The following is a 21,746-nucleotide window of genomic DNA, read 5'->3' as shown; positions in this document are numbered from 1 at the left end:
GACAGTGATAAGCTCTTTGGTGTATGTTCTCAGTTTCGTGTGGATGCGGCTCAGGGCTGGTCTGAATGCCTTGTTGCACCACAGTCTCTCAAACATCTTTTTACTCATGATGTATTGGCTAGCGGCAGTGTCCAGTTCCATGGCTATGGGTAAGCTATTCAGTTTTTCTTTCAGCATTATAGGTGGACATTTCATCGAAAATGTGTGCACCCCGTGTACTTCAGCATCTGCCTTCTCTCTCTGAGGCTCGAAATTGCTTTGATCCACCATGGACCGATCTTCCTCTGCCACATGGTGGTTAGCAGGTTTTGCAGAACTTGCAGCTCGTTTGCAAGCTCATTGGAGGTGCCCCATTGATCCACAGCTCTTGCAAAGATAACCTTTGAAGCGGCATGAATAGGCTGAATGGAAGCTTCCACAACGCCAACAACTTAGTGTCATCCGCAATTTTGGAGATACTACATTTAATCCCCTCGTCTAAATCATTAATGTACAGTGTAAACAGCTGGGGCCCCAGCACAGAACCTTGCGGTACCCCACTAGTCACTGCCTGCCATTCTGAAAAGTACACATTTACTCCTACTCTTTGCTTCCTGTCTGACAACCAGTTCTCAATCCATGTCAGCACACTACCCCCAATCCCATGTGCTTTAACTTTGCACATTAATCTCTTGTGTGGGACCTTCTCGAAAGTCTTCTGAAAGTCCAAATATACCACATCAACTGGTTCTCCCTTGTCCACTCTGCTGGAAACATCCTCAAAAAATTCCAGAAGATTTGTCAAGCATGATTTCCCTTTCACAAATCCATGCTGACTTGGGCCGATCATGTCACCTCTTTCCAAATGCGCTGCTATGACATCCTTAATAATTGATTCCATCATTTTACCCACTACTGAGGTCAGGCTGACCGGTCTATAATTCCCTGTTTTCTCTCTCCCTCCTTTTTTAAAAAGTGGGGTTACATTGGCTACCCTCCACTCGATAGGAACTGATCCAGAGTCAATGGAATGTTGGAAAATGACTGTCAATGCATCCGCTATTTCCAAGGCCACCTCCTTAAGTACTCTGGGATGCAGTCCATCAGGCCCTGGAGATTTATCGGCCTTCAATCCCATCAATTTCCCCAACACAATTTCCTGACTAATAAGTGATTCTCGTACTCCATTTTCCCTGCCCTAATCAAACCCTTTGTCCTCCTCTGCTGAACTCTAAATGTCTCCCAGTCCCCGGGTTCGCTGCTATTTCTGGCCAATTTGTATGCCACTTCCTTGGCTTTAATACTATCCCTGATTTCCCTTGATAGCCACGGTTGAGCCACCTTCCCTTTTTTATTTTTACGCCAGACAGGAATGTACAATTGTTGTATTTTATCCATGCGGTCTCTAAATGTCTGCCATTGCCCATCCACAGTCAACCCCTTCAGTATCATTCGCCAATCTATCCTAGCCAATTCACGCCTCATACCTTCAAAGTTACCTTTCTTTAAGTTCTGGACCATGGTCTCTGAATTAACTGTTTCTTTCTCCATCCTAATGCAGAATTCCATCATATTATGGTCACTCTTCCCCAAGGGGCCTCGCACAACGAGATTGCTAATTAATCCTCTCTCATTACACAACACCCAGTCTAAGATGGCCTCCCCCCTAGTTGGTTCCTCGACATATTGGTCTAGAAAACCATCCCTTATGCACTCCAGGAAATCCTCCTCCACCGTATTGCTTCCAGTTTGGCTAGCCTAATCTATATGCATATTAAAGTCACCCATTATAACTGCTGCACCTTTATTGCATGCACCCCTAATTTCGTGTTTGATGCCCTCCCCAACATCACTACTACTGTTTGGAGGTCTGTACACAACTCCCACTAACGTTTTTTGCCCTTTGGGGTTCTGCAGCTCTACCCATATAGATTCCACATCATCCAAGCTAATGTCCTTCCTAACTATTGCATTAATCTCCTCTTTAACCAGCAATGCTACCCCACCTCCTTTTCCTTTTATTCTATCCTTCCTGAATGTTGAATACCCCTGGATGTCGAGTTCCCAGCCCTGATCATCCTGGAGCCAGGTCTCCATAATCCCGATCACATCATATTTGTTAACATCAATTTGCACAGTTAATTCATCCACCTTATTACGGATACTCCTTGCATTAAGACACAAAGCCTTCAGGCTTGTTTTTTTAACACCCTTCGTCCTTTAAGAATTTTGCTGTACAGAGGCCCTTTTTGTTCTTTGCCTTGGGTTTCTCTGCCCTCCACTTTTCCTCATCTCCTTTCTGTCTTTTGCTTTTGTCTCCTTTTTGTTTCCCTCTGTCTCCCTGCATTGGTTCCCATCCCCCTGCCATATTAGTTTAACTCCTCCCCAACAGCACTAGCAAACACTCCCCCGAGGACATTGGTTCCGGTCCTGCCCAGGTGCAGACTGTCCGGTTTGTACTGGTCCCACCTCCCCCAGAACCGGTTCCAATGCCCCAGGAATTTGAATCGCTCCCTGCTGCACCACTGCTCAAGCCACGTATTCATCTGCGCTATCCTGCGATTCCTACTCTGACTAGCACGTGGCACTGGTAGCAATCCTGAGATTACTACTTTTGAGGTCCTACTTTTTAATTTAGCTCCTAGCTCCTTAAATTCATTTTGTAGGACCTCATCCCTTTTTTTACCTATGTCGTCGGTACCAATGTGCACCACGACAACTGGCTGTTCTCCCTCCCTTTTCAGAATGTCCTGCACCCGCTCTGAGACATCCTTGACCCTTGCACCAGGGAAGCAACATACCATCCTGGAGTCTCGGTTGCGGCCACAGAAACGCCTATCTATTCCCCTCACAATTGAATCCCCTATCACTATCGCTCTCCCACTCTTTTTCCTGCCCTCCTGTGCAACAGAGCCAGCCACGGTGCCATGAACTTGGCTGCTGCTGCCCTTCCCTGATGAGTCATCCCCCTCAACAGTACTCCAAACGGTGTATCTGTTTTGCAGGGGGATGACCGCAGGGGATCCCTGCACTACCTTCCTTGCACTGCTCTTCCTGCTAGTCTTCCATTCCCTATCTGGCTGTGGACCCTTCACCTGCGATAAGACCAACTCACTACACGTGCTACTCACGTCATTCTCAGCATCGTGGATGCTCCAGAGTGAATCCACCCTCAGCTCCAATTCTGCAACGCGGTCCATCAGGAGCTGGAGGCAGATACACTTCCCGCACACGTAGTCGTCAGGGACACCAAAAGTGTCCCTGAGTTCCCACATGTTACAGGAGGAGCATATCACGTGACTGAGCTCTCCTGCCATGACTTAAATTGGCAACAACAATGTTAAAAGTTACTGACTGATATAAAAAAGAAAGAAAAAGAAAAGCTACTCACCAATCACCAGCCAATCACTTACCCCCTTGGCTGTGACGTCACCTTTTGATTTCTTTCTACTTCTTTTTTGCCTTCTGTCCCCGCTGGAGCAGCACAAGCCCCGCCTCTCTCCCCGGACTGCCCGACTGCTGAGCCTTTATAGGCCGCTGCCTCTCGCCGACTCCCCGGACTGCCCGACTGCTGAGCCTTTATTGGCCGCTGCCTCTCACCGACTCCCGCCTCTCTCGATGCTCCCCGGACTGCCTGACTGCTGAGCCTTTATAGGCCGCTGCCTCTCACCGACTCCCGCCTCTCTCGCCGCTCCTCGGACTGCCCGACTGCTGAGCCTTTATAGGCCGCTGCCTCTCGCCGACTCCTGCCTCTCTCGACGCTCCCCGGACTGCCCGACTGCTGAGCCTTTATAGGCCGCTGCCTCTCACTGACTCCCACCTCTCTCGACACTCCCCGGACTGCCCGACTGCTGAGCCTTTATAGGCCGCTGCCTCTCGCCGACTCCTGCCTCTCTCGACACTCCCCCTCCGAGAACTTCTCCAGGATGCCCACAGTTTGCTGCATCTTTGCGTTGCATTCGTATTCTAGTTGCCAGTTATTGTGTTTCTAACACAGATGAGGCTGCACACAGGGAGATTAAAGTAACAGTGATCTCAGTCTTTAATAATACACTCCAGAGTGAGGAACAGGCCTTGGGGCCGGCTTATATACAGTCTCCCAAGGGATGCTGGGATCCCTTGGGACTTCAGGGGATGAGCTCCCTGGTGGCAGAACATGGGAGTGCATGCTTTACAGATACACAACAGAGAGTTATGAAACATCTCCTTAAACATCTACCACTGCTTATCTACTGTTCTACCCTTTAATCTATTTTTCCAGTCCACTTTAGCCAACTCTGCCTTCATACCTTTGCAATTGACTTTATTTAAGTTCAGGACATGAGTTTGAGACCCAACCTTCTCACCCTTAAAGTGAATTTGAAATTCTACCATGCTATGATCACTCTTCCCAAGAGGATCCTTTACTATGAGATTATTAAGTAATCCAGTCACATTACACATTACCAGATCTAAAATGGTCTGCTCCCTGTTTGGTTCCACAATGTCTTGCTCTAAGAAACCATCTCAAATATACTCTATGAACTCGTCCTCAAGGCTATCTTTGTCAATTTGGTTTGTCCAATCTATATGAAGATTAAAATCGCCCATGATTATTGCCGTACCTTTCTTACAAGCCTCCATTATTCCTCGATTTATACTCTGTGCCACAGTGTAGCAACTGTTCAGGGGCCAATAGATTACTCCCACCAGTGACTTGTTTTCCTTATTATTTCTTATCTCCATCCAAACTGATTCTACATCTTAATCTTCTGAGCCAATATCATTTCTCACTACTACACTATCTCATCCTTTATTAACAGAGCTACCCCACCTCATTTTCCTTTCTGCCTATCCTTCCGAAATGTCAAATGGCACTGAATATTCAGTTCCCAGCCTTGGTCACCTTGCAACCACATCTTTGTAAGGGCTATCAGATCATACCCATTTCTATTTTTGCCGTCAACTCTTCTATTTTGTTACGAATGCTGTGTGCATTCAGATCAAGAGCTTTTAATTTTGTCTTTTTACCATTTCTCTCTACTCTGACCCCACTTTCAGATGCACTCTTATGTTTCTACGCTCTGACCCTTCCTGTCACACTCCGGTTATCATTATCCCTATCGCTACCTTGCACTATTGCCTCTTCTTTCTCTTTGACTTTTTTAAGTTCTGCTCACCTGATCCCTCCCCCCCACTATTTAGTTTAAAGCTCTATCCACAGCACTAGTTATTTGATTCACCAGGACACTGTCCCAGCATGGTTCAAGTGAAGCCCGTCCCAACGGAATAGTTCCCTCATCCCAGTACTCATGCCAGTGCCCCATGAAACGAAGCCCATTTCTCCCATACCAATGTTTGAGCCACACTTTCATCTGTCTGATCTTATTTAGCCTATTGAAATTTGCTAGCTGCTCAGTCTCCCTCAGCAGAACCTCTTTCTTTGTCCTAGCTATATCATTGGCACCTATGTGGACCATGACAACTGGATCTTTCCCCTCCCACTCCAAGTTCCTCGCCATCCCAGAGGAGATGTTCTTAACCCTGGCACCGGGCAGACAACACAGCCTTCGAGACTTGCTCTCAACTGCAGATAACAGTATCTATCCCCCTTATTATACTGTCCCTTACCACTACTACATTTCATTTTACTCCCCCAACTTGAATGGCCCCCTGTACCACGGTGCTGTGGTCAGTTTGCTCATCCTCTCTGCAGGCCCTGCTCTCGTCCATACAGGGAGTAAGAGCCTCGAACCTGTTGGACAAGAGCAAGGGCTGAGGCTCCTCCAATACTACATTCTGGATCTCCATACCTGCCTCACTCATAGTCACACCCTCCTGTTCCTGACCACGGGCCAAATTTGAAGTATTTAATCTAAGGGGTGTGACTGCCTCCTGGAACACAGCTTCCAGGTAACTCTCCCCCTCATTGATGTATCACAGTGTCTGAAGCTCGGACTCCAGCTCATCAACTCTGAGCCGAAGTTCTTCGAGCCACCAACACTTACTGCAGATGTGGTTTCCGTGGATCACACTGGTGTCCACCAGCTCCCACATGCTGCAGCTGCAACACCTCTCCTGCCCTGCCATCTCTATTGTATTCTATTTAACTAATTAGGTTTTCAAGTTTTGAAATTTCAATCTGTAATCCCGGCTCTTAATTTAAACCGATGCCCAAGTTTAGAAAAAAAGAGAAAAGAAAGAAATACTCACCAACCAAACACTTACCTGCTTTCCTGTGACATCACACTTTGATTTTATTTTCCCTTCACAGGTCCCTTTGAACCACCACGGCAAATCAAAGGGTGGCTACTGGGCGACAAGGGTTATCCACTCATGACATGGCTCATTACTCCAGTCTGGAACCCATGCACATGTGCACAGCAGGCATGCAATGAGAGCTGTTCTACCACAAGGAATATTACAGAGCACACATCTGCATCCTCAAGCAATGCTTCTGCTGCCTGGACCGCTCTAGAGGAGCCCTGTATTACTCATCTGAGCAGCTCTGCGGATTTGTGGTGATATGTTGCAATTTGCACAACCTCACCACTATGTGGGAACAGCTCTTGTCTCCACCTCTTGCCACCCCTATCAGGCAATAAGCTGAGGAGTAGGAGATGGTGGAGGAGGAGTGGAGGAGCAGGAACAGGAGATGAAGGGAGACTACAATGCCCAGACTCTATGTTAAATAATTAATGAGTGATACCAGTAACTCAATCACACCTCCCTATTGACCAACAGTCCCACACTCCTTACCTTTCCTCTGTCACTGACCATCACATCGTCCTTTTTCTCACAATGCAAAAATAAAAGCCAACACAAAATACACATTCCAATCCAAATCTATAAATTAAATCATGACATAATGCATACAAAAATAAATTATTCACCCTTGTGCTTTCCCTTAGTGCCTCTTCTGGATGCCTTTGCCTGTCCTAGTGCTCCCACGAGGTACTTTGCCAATGGCTGCAACATGGCTGGTGGAAGGCTGCTGCTCCTCAATTGAGAAGACTGCATTGACATTGGAGGGTGACCTTGAGCAACTCTGGGCCTAAAGGGCCCAGCTTCAGACTGTACCATCTCAGCATGGGCAGCAGAAGTATGGGATGGCCAGCTGACAGGCAACAGCCAGGGCACTGGTGGAGTGGCAGGGGTCTGAGCACAAATGCGGTCATCCTGAGAAAGGACAGCAGGTTTGTGTTCCATGGAGCCACTACCACTCTCCCAGGGCAGTGTTTCAGCAATCCTAGTAATCTGTTGGGGAACAGATTGCTGAAGTGTTGCGACATCCTGGAAGCACGTTTTGACACTGGTATCCAGAGTCATGATGGTAGCAGTCGTAAGCTTGCACGGAAACAAGCTGGATTGCATGACAGCAGTGTGAATTTCCACTGCAGCAATCAGACTTTTGGTGGAAGCTGCTTGTTCCGCAATGCAAGCTGTGACATCAGCCATCAGACGCTGCATCATGGTTGGTTCCACAGGTGTGCCAATGGAGGTGACCACCCATTCCATGTTGGAAAGGATGAGTTCCCACATTATGCACATAGCCCTGTGCCAAGTTGGTGCTGGACTCCTAATACTCCTTGACATTGAGCACAGGCTTTCCGGCAGGATTTCCAATGCACAAAGCATTTGGGTGTGTACACCAATCAGCCTTCTTCTATAGCATGGCCCATCAAGGTCCTCATCTGACTCCTCTGCAGCAGACTTCACTGGTGCCCAGTGTCTCACCACATGCAGATTCCTCCTCTATCCTATCCTCTCAAATACATGCAGTGTCAGTATCTGAGCTGATGGCTGTGACTGTAAAATTGAATGATGATGTGTCTTCATCTTCACTGTCTTCTCCCTCTTCCTCCACAGCCTGGGCAAGTTGCAATTCTTGGTTATCTGAAATGAAAAAGGGAGAATGGTAGGATTGCGGTTAGGAGAGAGGAGAAAGTAAGAAGTGCGTGCTTACACCATCAGTAGCTTTTCAATCAGAAGAGAGTGCGGGATGAGGGAGAAGTGGGATGAGAGAAGGAGGATTAAGTACGCAGATACCCTCATCATCAATCGCTACAGCCCCACCGGTGGCCACTGCCACAGCAATAGCCCTTCCCACGATGGCGAACCCTCCAGTTAGTTCCTGCGCCAACTGTTATACACCGCCTTTTCCTGCAAGAGAGAGGGAAGTGTATCACTGAGTGTCATGCAATATGTTTGGGTGATGTGGCTGTCATGGTTGAATGGCTGCCACTGCGTGCGAGCTGTGAAATATGGGTGTGAGGATTGCAACAGTGCTAAGTGTGTGAGGGTGAGGTAAAGCATATGAATATTAGGGTTGAGTACTGATTGATAGAGATTGTTGGTAGGCAGTTGATGGGGATGCAGAGTATTGAGCAGTGGATGAGGCTAGTGGTGCAGTTGGTAGGATATGTCAATTGAAGATTGAACTCATTCACCTTAACCACTCATGTGAGATCATTAAACTTCTTCCTGCACTTCATCCAGGCTCTTGCAGATATACTCCTGGCATTTACCTCCACCGCTATCTCTTCCCACTTCAACTGACCATGTGTCTGGAGGGTCTTCTGCCCACCTGAAAATACAGGACATTTTTCCTCTATTCCACTTCTTGCACCAAGACCTCCAGTACAGTTTCTGAAAACCTTGGTGTATGCTCTCTGCTGTGAACATACTCCCCGCACCAATTCCAGCCACAATGCTCCTCCCCTTTAAGAGTTGCAAGCTGCCTTTATGTAATGCTAGCCACTCGCAATATCAAGGCCCCGTGCTGATGCGTGCAGTCAATGAACAGTGCGGGGCACGCTGGCTGCACAGAGCAATTATTTAAAACAGCGGGAAGCACAAACTTGACATGCTGCCTGCATCACCGTGAATGGGTGCGAGTTAATCGTTCATCGCAATATCTGCACCCATCTTTGGGGGTTAACCAATTTAACCCCCACTGACGCTTGCCAACAAATCTTCTCCATCGATGGCAACATCTGCTACCTCACCATAGTGGTTATTTTTCACGTGAGTTCCAGGAGGCTATTTGATTGGGAACAACATGCACGAACCCGGCATCAACACATGCGCAGTGTTCAGCAGAACTTACTTGAAAAGGCCCAGATGCAGAAACCTTTATCTTATTTTTCCTCTCCCTTGCCCGGATTTACTGAAACCAATAGTAGCACTATACGGCAGATCAGTTCACTCAGCACAGACCTCGGATCAAATCTGAAGTCTGTAAAGCTCAGCTTTCCTAAAGGACAATATTTTGCCATTTCATTGTCAGTGCACAAATTTCAACATTTCCTCCTCAGTCAATTGTCAAAATTTTAGGGACTAAACTCACCAAATAAATTGCCGAGTTTTATTGAACTGTTTCTGTTTGATGGATTAACATTAAAGTTGGTGCTGTTCATGTGATAGTGCTCCAGGATACATTCTGCAGATTATTTAGACTTGTATATATAGATAGAGATTATCCAGTTTGTGAGGGGAGTTGGTTAAGATCTTCAGTTAGAACGGAAAAGGAAGAATCTTGCGTGGGCAATGACAGCAATTCGAACCGGAATGACTAAAACTATCTCTATATTTTAGTCCCGATTCTATCCTAACGCACCTGGTCATTCGGACACCCGATTTACTTCCTGCCCGATTTTACGCACCATTCACTTCAACAGAACCGAAAATCAGGTGGAGTTTAAATCTTGCATCTGATCCAAATATGCTCCATTCTTGCTGGGTGCATTAAGTTAAAATCAGGGGGGCCAAAATTCAGCTGCACCAGAAAGCTGACGCGCCTATGAGTTTTTGGAGTGGTACTTACTGCTGGAACTCCTGGTACGGTAGGTTGATCCATTTGAGGACTTTTTTTCAAAGTCCCACAGGAAATGAATCATAAGGTGGGCGGGCCTTAGATTCAAAGCCTGGCTGACTGGCAGAAAATGGATTGGTCAGGGTCTCCGCCGCTGTCAATCAGCGGTGGAGTCGTGGTGTTGTCACAGCGCATGTATGTCACCACGCTCTCTCCCCTCCATTAAAGGGGAGAGATTCTATCATAGAAACATAGAAAATAGGTGCAGGAGTAGGCCATTCGGCCCTTCTAGCCTGCACCGCCATTCAATGAGTTCATGGCTGAACATGCAACTTCCTGCTTTCTCGCCATACCCCTTGATCCCCCTAGTAGTAAGGACTTCATCTAACTCCCTCTTGAATATATTTAGTGAATTGGCCTCAACAACTTTCTGTGGTAGAGAATTCCACAGGTTCACCACTCTCTGGGTGAAGAAGTTTCTCCTCATCTCGGTCCTAAATGGCTTACCCCTTATCCTTAGACTGTGACCCCTGGTTCTGGACTTCCCCAACATTGGGAACATTCTTCCTGCATCTAACCTGTCTAAACCCGTCAGAATTTTAAACGTTTCTATGAGGTTCCCCTCTCATTCTTCTGAACTCCAGTCATTTTTTTAACTTTGGCCACTAGGCCACCAGGGAGGGTTTCGACCAGGCCAGGTGCCTGGCACCCAAGAGGGATGCCAGGCTGCCCGTTGGCGGTCCTGCTGAACCCAGGGGCAGTATTTTGCCAGCCAATTGGCGAGTAGGTCGGCAAAAATATTTCCATTGCAGCCTCGGCAGTGGGCCCTCCCCTTTAAGGGTAGCCGCGCTGCCGGGCCGCACTCAGTGCGGAGATGGCACAACGGCAGAAAAACCTGCTGGGGATACTGCATGGCAGAGGATCAACGGATTCAAATGAAAATCGATGGGTAATTATTTTTATTGCTTTTTTATTGTTTTCATTGGTGGTGCAACCACTCGGCCAGGATGGGGTCCAGGCCCAAAAATCCCCGACTTGAATTTAAGTCGGGTCGGCCTGTTGACCCCATAGCGGCGGCCATTCGATTTTTACGAATGGCCGTCGCAAACGGGCATTGATGGGTCTCTTTGAGACCCTGAATTTTGGCCCCAGGGTCTTTATCGCTTCTGCACTAGATTCTTTAATTTAGAAATGTTATTTTTGTGCTGTCAGAGTTTTTCTGAGCTGTGGAGGGATTTTTAATTGGTTTTGAAAGATCTTGCTGTTCCTGTAATCAGGTAATACTCTCACTATCAGTTAGTTGAAGTGTCCAAATGTGCATAAAGTATGAAATGATCAATTAGTGATATTTTCACAAATGTATTATTTTGTTATTTTCTGCTGTTAAGTATTAGTACTAATATGTAATGGAGATATAACTATGTCTTATCCTGTGTTATTGTTCCTTAGTAGACTCATAAACATGGAAAGACAGGATGAAAAGATGACCATTTGATCTCTGAGATTTTCAACATTCTGTGACATTTTGAAGCAGTTATCTTTAGTTTATAATATCGCACCACCTAGTGGTACACTTATGGAGTTTCCCAATTTAACATTTGTGTTAAAGTGTTTTTGTAAAAGTTGGTAGATAAATACATAAATACTTATTAAAAGCATTTTTAAAATGACAGTTTGCCAGCTCATACTAGTTCCTGATCATCATCCAGCTTTAATGTTACACATTTTTGTCAGCTTCCTATATTGCATTTTACAATTACCTAAATATATGTTGTTCTTCATTTGAATTTCTGTAATTATTTCATCTCTTGTGAAAGTTATTTATATTTCCTCTGACAGTTGCTCATTTTGATCAATCTAAGTGCATATAATGAATTGTTGGTAGGGCTGTTGATTTTGTATTTTGCTCAGAGTGCAATTTTTCAGCACATAGAGAGGACAGAGATCAAGGCTTATGTGGTTGGAGACAAGGACAGACAGACTCAGGAGATTTCAAAAATAGAGATGGGAAACAGAAAACAATAGAACTGGCAGATGGAGAGGGCGGATTGCGGGGATCATAGGGATAGTCAGGAAATATGAAGAGTGGATGGGGACTTGTGGATATAATTCACAGAGATGACAAAGGCTGGACTTTGGCAGATCACAGGGGCAGAGCCACAGCTTGTCTAATAGACTACAGAAAGAGCCAATGTTTAGCCGGGAGCTCAGAGTACTGTACAATCATGGCTTAGTCGACAGTCATAAGGACAGAGCTAAGAGATTATAAGGACAGGGGTGAGAGATGGAGAGGGGACATAGCCATGGTTTAGGCGACCAATCACAGGAAACAACTAGGCAGTCAAAGACCAGAGCTTACAAGTCATAGAAACATAATCGTAAACCAAAGAATGACAGAGCTGAAAGAATAGAAGGACAATAAAGCAAACATAAATAATGGTAGGCAAATAGAGAAATGTGCTAGTGGGCAAATAAAGAAAACATGAAATACAGAAAGAGAAACTTTACGAAAATGTTAAAGAGAATCAGAAAGCAAAAGAGAAACAAATGGGAAAAAAAGAATAAAGGCTAAAATAGAAGAAATAATAACTAAAGAAGATGATAGTAAGAAAAATAAGCCAACAGAAGTTAAGGGACCAAGAAAGCAAAACAGAAATAGGCAATGATGAGAAGGAACAAGGACCAAACAAAAGAAACAGATTTGTTTTTCATTGAATAAATATATTTTTAATTACAGTGACTAATAGGAAATTGGACCCACTTTTAACATGACTTTATATAAACTGGTATTAGTCATCCTTGTTAAATAATTAACTAAAGTTTAAAAGATTTCTGTGTCATTCAGAGATATGCCGCAACTTATACCTCAGTAATTAACATGAATAATTTTTGTGTTGTTTAAAGTCTTACCAATACTGGAGGGGGGGCCACGACAGATTCAACCAGAAGACACAGTGTGAAGAGTGTACCATCAGATGGCGGCTGTTCCACCGAGTATTCCGTGTCTACTGTGGACCTGAAATGCTTTAAGTTGAACTGGATGGACATCATTCAGCAAAACAAAGAGAAATGGAAAGAACTGGCCATTCAAGGTGGGTGGGGTTGATTTTGTATCTAATCATTCTATCCATACAAACATGAATCTCTTAAAGTATCAGATTATTCCTTCAGCAGATAGTAGCCTTTAAATTCATATGAACTTCCAGTAACCAAGATACACTATAATAATCTGTGAAGATGTAATTGTTACCTTTCGGTGTCAAAGGATATTCATTTTTAACATTTATTTCCCTCACCTGAAGGGGCCGATTCTTGCCAGAGTAAAATTCCACAAGTATCAGCAGCCTTTCAGTACCTCATATCAAGTGATTATTGGGAGCTTAGGTAAAGACTGCCAGCAGACTGTGAGCATGGAGGGCTTCACAACTGAGCCCAACTCTCCTCACCTCAGGTCCATGCAAATGCACTCAACAGCAGTAATCAGAAGTGAGAATCCTGGCTGCTTTACTGCTACACCAAACCAGAGATATTGGGGTGTAACTTGTGGCCCCTACAGGTGCTTACAAGGTGTGCACGTGCCCCTAGGGGTTGCGCAAGTTCTGGGTTTTTGCGCGCAAAGTACATGCACGAAATCCTGGAACTTGCGATCTGTCAAGAATTTTCTCGACAGATTTAATGCATCCCCGGGAAAAGGTCATCCACGGGAGGAGAATTGGGCTATTTGCCCAAGTTCTGCCCAGCAAATGCCCATAAAATTCTTATGCCTGGTAAAACCAAGTGTAGGGCCTGCTTTTACCAGCGTAAGAGTTTAAAAAAAACATAAAAATAACATTTCATCAATCATTTCTACATTTAAAACCTTGTGCAATAAGGTAAGTTTATTTTTAGCCCCGGTAAAACATATATAAATTTATTTTTCAAAAAATTATATTTTTGTTTTAAATATTTAACGGAGGTCATTTTAATTAATATTAAATATGTAATGTTGTTTTTTTTATTTATTTGATGTCTAGATGTATTTTTCAGTGCATTCCTATTCATACTTATGGGAGTTCCGTACATGCGGAATCCCCATAAGCATGAATGGGGATTCCCTTCTTTCATTCGTTGGGCTGGCTCACGTGATCCCAGGGGCAAACCCCCTGCACCCCTTGGGTACGTGGGCCTCTGCCCACACATGCTTGGAGAGGCCCAGGACCACGAATCTCCGTATCTCCTGGACCACCAGGTGCACGGGCATTTTATTTGCAGATCAGAGGCATTTCCCCAAGGAAGTCTACGACCACAAATTCAAGGTCAATGGCAGTGAAATTGTTCTTTTGCGGTTGTGCAAAATGGGCGATAGCAAATTGGCAGTTCCGTTTTACACCCTCTTGATTTTCCTTTTCTTTGAAGTCAATAGAAAAGTCATTCGGGCAGCATGTAAAACGAACTGCCAATTAATTATTGCTCGTTTTGCAATACCGCACAAGGCCAATTTCACCCCCATTGAGTCAATAATAATATCCAAATATCGTCCCAGCTAAGGCTAGATAATTGCAGCCTTTCTGGCCTGTACAATGCAGTACCACACAAGTTATTCACCCGCCATGCCACTGGGAAATACTGAACAAGGTTCTTAGTATACAAGTCAGCTTTAATGGATGACTACAACCAAACATGATACAGATTCTTCTGCAATGAAAGTGACTGCAGACTGCCTTCATTGGATAACTTCATAGTTTGTTAATCATTAAAAACACATCACAAGGACACCGTGGAACTGGGTTTGGATGCAAAGCGAAAATGTGCTCAGTGCTTCGGGTGCAGAGAGCACTGCTATAAAATATTTTATTTTTGTGGAGTTTAAATTTAATGGTTTATTAAATCCCGACATGTTGGTTGGTTTTAATTTCCTCGACCCTGCTTTGTATGATCCCACTAGAGAGTGAGTAGTTTACTAATGAGGCATCAAGACTATTGCTTAATTTTCCTGGAATAGTGCCTAAATTATGTACTTTGGTGGTGTGATGACGTAAGTAAGATTATTATTTAACGAGGTGATGCTGAGTCTCAGACAATTAGTCACTGTAAAATTTGCAAACAGGATAGGATAGATTTTAACTATTGAGCTGCCAACCATCAGAGTGCACTAACCGACCGGCCACAGGAAGCCCTGTCCATTTTGAGGACCGGGCCTCATTGGCAAATATGTAATGGGCGCCAAAAGGGTGCCCTGATGTGGCTCGGCACCAGAGGAATATCCAATAGCCAGACCAGAGGCCGACCCGGCTTGGAAAGCTGCCCACATTATTCTTGTGAGACCAGGGGAGAAGCCCTGTCCCTCCTGGCCTCACAAAATAATTTCAACACTTAACTTTTCCGCCCTCTTCTGATGTTCCACCATGTTTTATAGTATGGAGGTATGTTTTAAAGAGTGTCTTAAAGGAGGAGTGAGAGATAGAGAGTCGGAGAGGTTTAGGGTGGGAATTCCAGAGCTTTGGGCCTAGTCATCTGAAAGCGCCTATGTTGGAGCGATGAAAATTGGTGATGAGCAAGAGGCCAGAATTTGTATTTGGAGCCATAACGCACAGCTTTCATCTGAAATAGTTAAATACAGCAGACAGCAGCAGTTTTTTGTCAGGTATGTTTTGAACTTCTAACGGTCATAAGGAACATGCTTCACTGTTCTCACTTAAAGAATGAAGATCTGAGGTAAAGATGCATCTAAAGTCTGTGGGTAATAGTGCTCATGGAAATGGCATTTTATGCCTCAGGCTATATAATTATCATTTGGTTTAGAAGTGGCAAAATGTTACCACTAAGATACCTGGACCTGGATTTTTGGTTGGAGGCTTCTTCAGGTGCTAATGGTAGTGGGGCAGTAACTTTTGCACCGGGAAATGGTTTGCGTCGGCATCCACAAAATTCAATAGCTGGGCCCTGAGTGTGGAGCGGCGCGCTAAGAGAGTGCGAGTCCGGGTGAGCAACTGAAAATCCGTTGCTAAAGAGCTGGCTTTGGATCGCCTTAAGAGAGGCTTCCCAAAAAGAAAATCGGGACACAAAACACAGAAAACATTCCCAATATATTACTGACCCCAAATAAAGATAAATCACAAAAGGAAAACAATAAAAGACAATCACACTTAGCTCAAGCAGTCATTTCTTCCCTCACCGCCCCATGACAGCTCGGACCACCAGCTTGCCCTGGCAGTCTCACTACAGGTCATTATGGGTGCTGCTCCAAACAAATTTCATGCCCCTGTCGCAACCATTTTTTCCCGGCCTTAGCATTGAGGTCCTAATCCTAGCGATAGGCCCCTGATTACCATTTTCAAGGAGCCTAATGCCTGTTTTTGGCAAGTGCCCTGGGCATTTGGAGGTCATCGGCTGTCAAATTGGCAGATAGCATCCATAAATTGGGCCCCTGACGTATATTTTTTTTCCCCAGAAATTGGGCATTATGTGGACCAATTTCTCCCCACAGTACAATAATTTTTAAATTTTGAGACTCCCCAAATGGGCCAGCTTGACTTTTCTAGCTCTGTATGTTCCTGTGTTGCTTGATGTTTGTTGCTCTGCTCTGTCAGTGCTGTGATATTTATGATGCACCAATCGGTGTTAAATACAACTCCTGTAAGCATCCTAAAATCTAAATCTGAACCACAGATTTTAATCTATTGATGGCAACACAAAACTTTATTGAAGGTATTGAAAGGGATTTACTCAGAGCACCAGAGGAGCAAAACAGTGCAGCAGCTTATGGGAACACATTCCACTCATTTACCACAATATACAAACTATAAATGGCGATTATAATTGTGCCTCCTGATAATTGATTTGGAAAGGTGAATAGCAGTATTTGCGACTGCAGAAATGGTTAACTTAGTGAGGTGATCGACTTCATGAGTGGTCATATTGGTGGGTCATTATTCCAATTGAAGCTAATTGTTTATCATCAGAACTTTGAAAAAGTGGTTGATTTAGCAGGCTAAGTTGGGTTAGAGGCTGTTTGACAAACACAATCCCAATCTAGTTAACTACTGGAGCAAACAGAGTCAGCAGGCAGGCCTTACCAGCAGTTAATATGAATAAGGCTATTGTCTAATTTTAGAAGATGTATTATTATTATTTGACATTAATTTTCAATGAGAGGTAATTTTTGAGGAAGTTTTTGATCCATTTTTGATCCATAAAAATCAACTCATTTATATCTGATTCATTTACAACAACAACAACTTGTATTTATATCATCATCATAGTCAGTCCCTCGGAATCAAGGAAGACTTGCTTCCACTCTAAAAATTAGTCCTTAGGTGACTGAACAGTCCAATACGAGATCCACAGTCCCTGTCACAGGTGGGTCAGCTAGTCGTTGAGGGAAAGGGTGGGTGGGACTGGTTTGCCGCACACTTCTCTCGCTGCCTGTGCTTGATTTTTGCATGCTCTCAGCGATGAGACTCGAGGTGCTCAGCGCCTTCCCGGATGCACTTCCTCCAATTAGGGCGATCTTTGGCCAGGGACTCCCAGGCATCAGTGGGGATATTGCACTTTATCAGGGAGGCTTTGAGGGTGTCCTTGTAGCGTTTCCGCTGCCCACCTTTGGCTCGTTTGCCATGAAGGTGCTCCGAGTAGAGCACTTGCTTTGGAAATCTCATGTCTGGCATGCGAACAATGTGGCCTGCCCAGCGGAGCTGATCAAGTGTGATCAGTGCTTCAATGTTGGGGATGTTGGCCCGGTCTGTTATGTTTAGAATAACTCCACAAGACTGAGTACTGTGAGTTTAAACTGATGTGACCTTAGTCTCCAGAGTGCCAAAGCAGCATGGCAGACAATCTTTTATTCTCGCTTGCATGAGGTGTGCAGGTGACCCTTGGGTTTCCAACAGGTGCACCCTCTGGTGGCAAGTCTTACACAGTTATAATGTTTACATACATAACATCACTCCCCCCAAGGTTACAAATTATTTACAAGTTGAGGCGGTCCGGGGCCCTTCGCTCCCTGGTTGAACGCCTGGGTTCGAACCCTGGCATGGGTGAGTTGGTCGGGACATTGCTGCACTGCAGCATGGCTGGTCTGACCGGACTGTTGGGCATGGTGGTTCATCCTCTTGATTGATGGCGAGGTCGATTGCTGGTTGGGTGTGTGTTAATGGATCGATGATGGTGATGTCCTCTTCAAGTTGTTCCTGGTTGTCAGTGAATCACAGTTTGGTCTGATACAAATGCTTTCTGCACGTTTGTCCATTACATAGTTTGACAATAAACACTCTATTCCCCTCCTTGGTCAAGATAGTGCCAGCAACCCATTTGGGACCATGACCGTAATTAAGGACAAACACACGGTCGTTTACATCAATGTCAGACGATACAACCGCGCGATCGTGGTACATGTTTTGCCGATGACGCTGGGTTTCCACATGATTATTAAGATCCGGGTGGACTAAGGAGAGCCTGGTTTTGAGTACTCTCTTCATTAACAATTCCGCCGGGGAAACCCCGGTAAGCGAGTGGGGTTGCGTCCGGTAGCTGAGCAGAACCCGAGATAAACGGGTCTGCAGGGAGCCGTCAGGGAGCTCTGCTTGATAGTTTGGACTGCCTGTTCTACTTGTCCGTTGGATGCAGGCTTAAACGGGGCAGACCTGACATGCTTAATGCCATTGCGGATCATAAATTCATTGAATTCCGAGCTGGTGAAACACGATCCATTGTCACTGACAAAGACGTCGGGCAAGCCATGGGAGGTGAACATGGCCTGGAGGTTTTCAATGGTCACAGTGGATATGCAGGATGACATGATTACACATTCAATCCATTTATAGTAAGCATCCACTACTACTAAGAACAGCTTTCCTAGAAAGGCGCAGTGACATCTACATGATCCTGGACCATGATTTGGAGGGCCATGACCACAGACTCAGTGGAGCCTTCCTTGGTGCATTGCTCAACTGTGAGCAAGTGTTACATTGGTATACGTATGACTCCAAATCCGAGTCAATGCCGGGCCATCAAATGTGCGACCTGGCGATAGCCTTCATGATTATGCCTGGGTGGGTATTGTGTAGGTCACGTATAAACGTTTCCCTGCCTTTTTTTGGCAAAACCACACGATTATCCATAAGAGATAATCCGACTGGATGGATATTTCATCTTTACATCGGTGAAACAGCTTAATTTCATCTTGCATTTCCCCGGGAACAGCCGACCAGCTCCCATTGAGGACGCAACTTTTTACCAGTGATAGAACAGGATCCAGGCTAATCCAGGTCCTGATCTGGCGAGCCGTGACGGGTGACCACTCTCTCTCAAAAACATCCATGTCCAGAAGCAAGTCTGTGGGTTGCGCCATTTCCACCCCGGTGGTGGGCAATGGTAGCTGACTGAGGGCATCAGCACAGTTCTCCGTGCCTGGTCTGTGGTGGATAACATAGTCATAAGCGGACAGTGTTAGTGCCCATCTTTGGATGCAGGACAAAGCATTGGTGTTTATACCTTTGCTTTCTGAAAACAGCAAAATGAGCGGTTTGTAGTCGGTTTCAAGCTCGAACCATAGTCCAAATAGGTATTGGTGCATTTTCTTAACCCCGTATACGCATGCTAATACCTCTTTCTCGACCATACTGTAGGGTCTTTCAGCCTTAGGTAGACTTCTATACGCATATGCAACCAGTTGCAGTTTGCCTGATACATTGGTTTGCTGTAACACACAGCCGATCCCTTACGAAGATGCATCACAAGCTAGCACTAAACATTTACACGGGTCATACAATACAAGTAACTTGTTAGAACATAGCAGGTTTCTGGCCTTCTCAAAGGCTGTCTCTTGAGATTTACCCCAAACCCAGTCATCACTCTTACGTAGCAACATGTGCAATGGTTCCAGCAAAGTGCTCAACCTGGGTAGAAAGTTAGCAAAATAGTTGAGGAGTCCCAGGAACAAACGCAGCTCCATCACATTCTGTGGTCTGGGTGCATTCTTGATAGCCTCTGTCTTTGAATCCGTGGGTCTGATGCCGTCTGCCGCAATCTTTCTCCCCAAAAATTCGGCCTCTGGCACCAGGAAAACACACTTGGAGCATTTCAGCCTGAGTCCCACACTGTCTAGTCGAATTAGAACCTCTCCCAGGTTGTGCAGGTGTTCGATGGTGTCACGACCAGTAATCAGGATGTTGTCTTGAAGCACAACGGTGCGCAGAACTCTCCATGTTCCTCTGGAAAATGGCTGCAGCCGAGCAAACCCCAAAAGGGCGCCTGTGGTATATAAACAGTCCTTTGTGTGTGTTGATGCACATCAATCTTTTCGAAGATTTAGCCAGCTCCTGTGTCATGTAAGCGGAGGTTAGATCCAATTTGGTGAACGACTTCCCCCCTGCTAACATTGCGAACAGGTCATCCGTCTTGGGTAATGGATACTGGTCTTGTAACGAGACTCGGTTGATCGTTACCTTGTAGTCTCCGCAGATTCTGACCGTGCCAGTGTTTTTCAACACTGGAACAATTGGGCTGGCCCACACGTTGAACTCAACTGGCGATATGAATCCCGCTTGTTGATGTCTGTCCAATTCGATCTCAACTTTCTCCCTCTTCATATATGGAACCGCTCGAGCCTTGTGATGAACAGGCCGTGCATCAGGGACCAGATGGATCTGCACCTTGGCGCCTGTGAAGTTGCCGATGCCTGGTTCAAATAGCGACGGAAATTTGCTCAGCACTTGAGCGCACAAAGCATCATCCACCGAAGAAAGTGCTTTGATGTCATCCCAGTTCCATCAAATCTTTCCTAGCCAGCTTCTGCTGAATAGCATTGGGCCATCGCCTGGTACATTCCACAGTGATAAGTCATGCACAGCTCCATCGTACGATACCTTCACTGCTGCACTGCCAATGACTGGTATGAGCTCTTTGGTGTAAGTGCACAGCTTTGTATAAATTGGGCTCAGTTTGGGCCTTTGTGCCTTGTTGTCCCACAGTTTCTCAAAAGCCTTCTGGCTCATAATTGACTGACTCGACCCCGTGTCCAACTCCATGGAAACTGGAATGCCATTTAATTTGACTTTCAGCATTATAGGAGGGCTCTTGGTGGTGAAGGTGTGTACCCCATACACTTCTTCCTCAGCCTCGGGTTGAGTTGCCTCTCTTACTCGTTCTGCGTGATTCACTTTGGATTGACCATCTTCTGCCGACTCTGCCACGTGGTGATTCGCAGCACGTTTGCACATTAGCTGGAGGTGCCCCATTATTTCGCAGCCTTTGCATACGTAGTGATTGAATCGACATTGATGGGCTCTATGATTACCTCCGCAGCGCCAACATGGTGTTAATGGATTCGCATGCACGCCCCACGGCGGACTATGAGTATTCCTAGGTCTTGCAGCTGCAGACGTGTAGGCTCTGCCATGTACAGTTCTGCCTGCTAACGCCGTTATTTTATGCACAGTACTTGCCGGTGAGCTTCGATGCTGAGAAGATATCAGTTTAGTATTATCGTTCGTGGACTTGAAAGCCTGGGCTATCGTGATGACCTTATTCAGGTGTGGGGATTCGGCAGACAGCACTTGCGAAGAATGACCTCGTGGCCAATTCCAAGCACAAAAAAGTCCCACAGCATTTCCCCCAAATATCCAGCAAAATCGCAAGGTCCTGCAAGGCGTCTTAGGTCGGCGACATATGTCGTCACGTCCTGGCCCTTGGAGCGATGGTGCGTATAGAAGCGATACCTGGCCATTAAGATACTCTCCTTCGGCTTGAGGTGTTCCTGAACCAGCATACACAACTCTCCATATGTCTTTTCCGTTGGTTCCGTTGGTGCTAGCAGATGCTTGATGAGGCCGTATGTTGTAGACACGCAAACGGTGAGGAGAGTCGCCCTGTGCTTGATCGCTTTAATTGTCCGCATCCAGCTCGTTGGCCACAAAGTACTGGTCGAGATGTTCAACAAAGGCTTCCCAATCATCACCCTCTACAAATCGCTCAAGAATACCAACAGCAGCCATAA

The 21,746-nt window shown here is 45.5% G+C and overlaps 1 protein-coding gene across 1 annotated transcript in view; it reads left to right on the top strand.

Moving 5' to 3' along the window:
• LOC139259888 (dual specificity calcium/calmodulin-dependent 3',5'-cyclic nucleotide phosphodiesterase 1A-like) overlaps window positions 1–21,746 on the top strand; it is a 157,757-nt gene that overhangs the window by 100,224 nt on the left and 35,787 nt on the right. Inside the window, exon 11 of the mRNA XM_070875813.1 lies at window positions 12,677–12,864. Coding sequence (XP_070731914.1) covers window positions 12,677–12,864 — 188 coding nt within the window. The remainder of the gene's footprint in view (window positions 1–12,676; window positions 12,865–21,746) is intronic.

The sequence above is a fragment of the Pristiophorus japonicus genome, chromosome 3 (genome assembly GCF_044704955.1).
Source record: "Pristiophorus japonicus isolate sPriJap1 chromosome 3, sPriJap1.hap1, whole genome shotgun sequence".
Classification (NCBI taxonomy): Eukaryota; Metazoa; Chordata; class Chondrichthyes; family Pristiophoridae; genus Pristiophorus; species Pristiophorus japonicus.
This window is presented reverse-complemented; position numbering and strand designations above follow the sequence as displayed.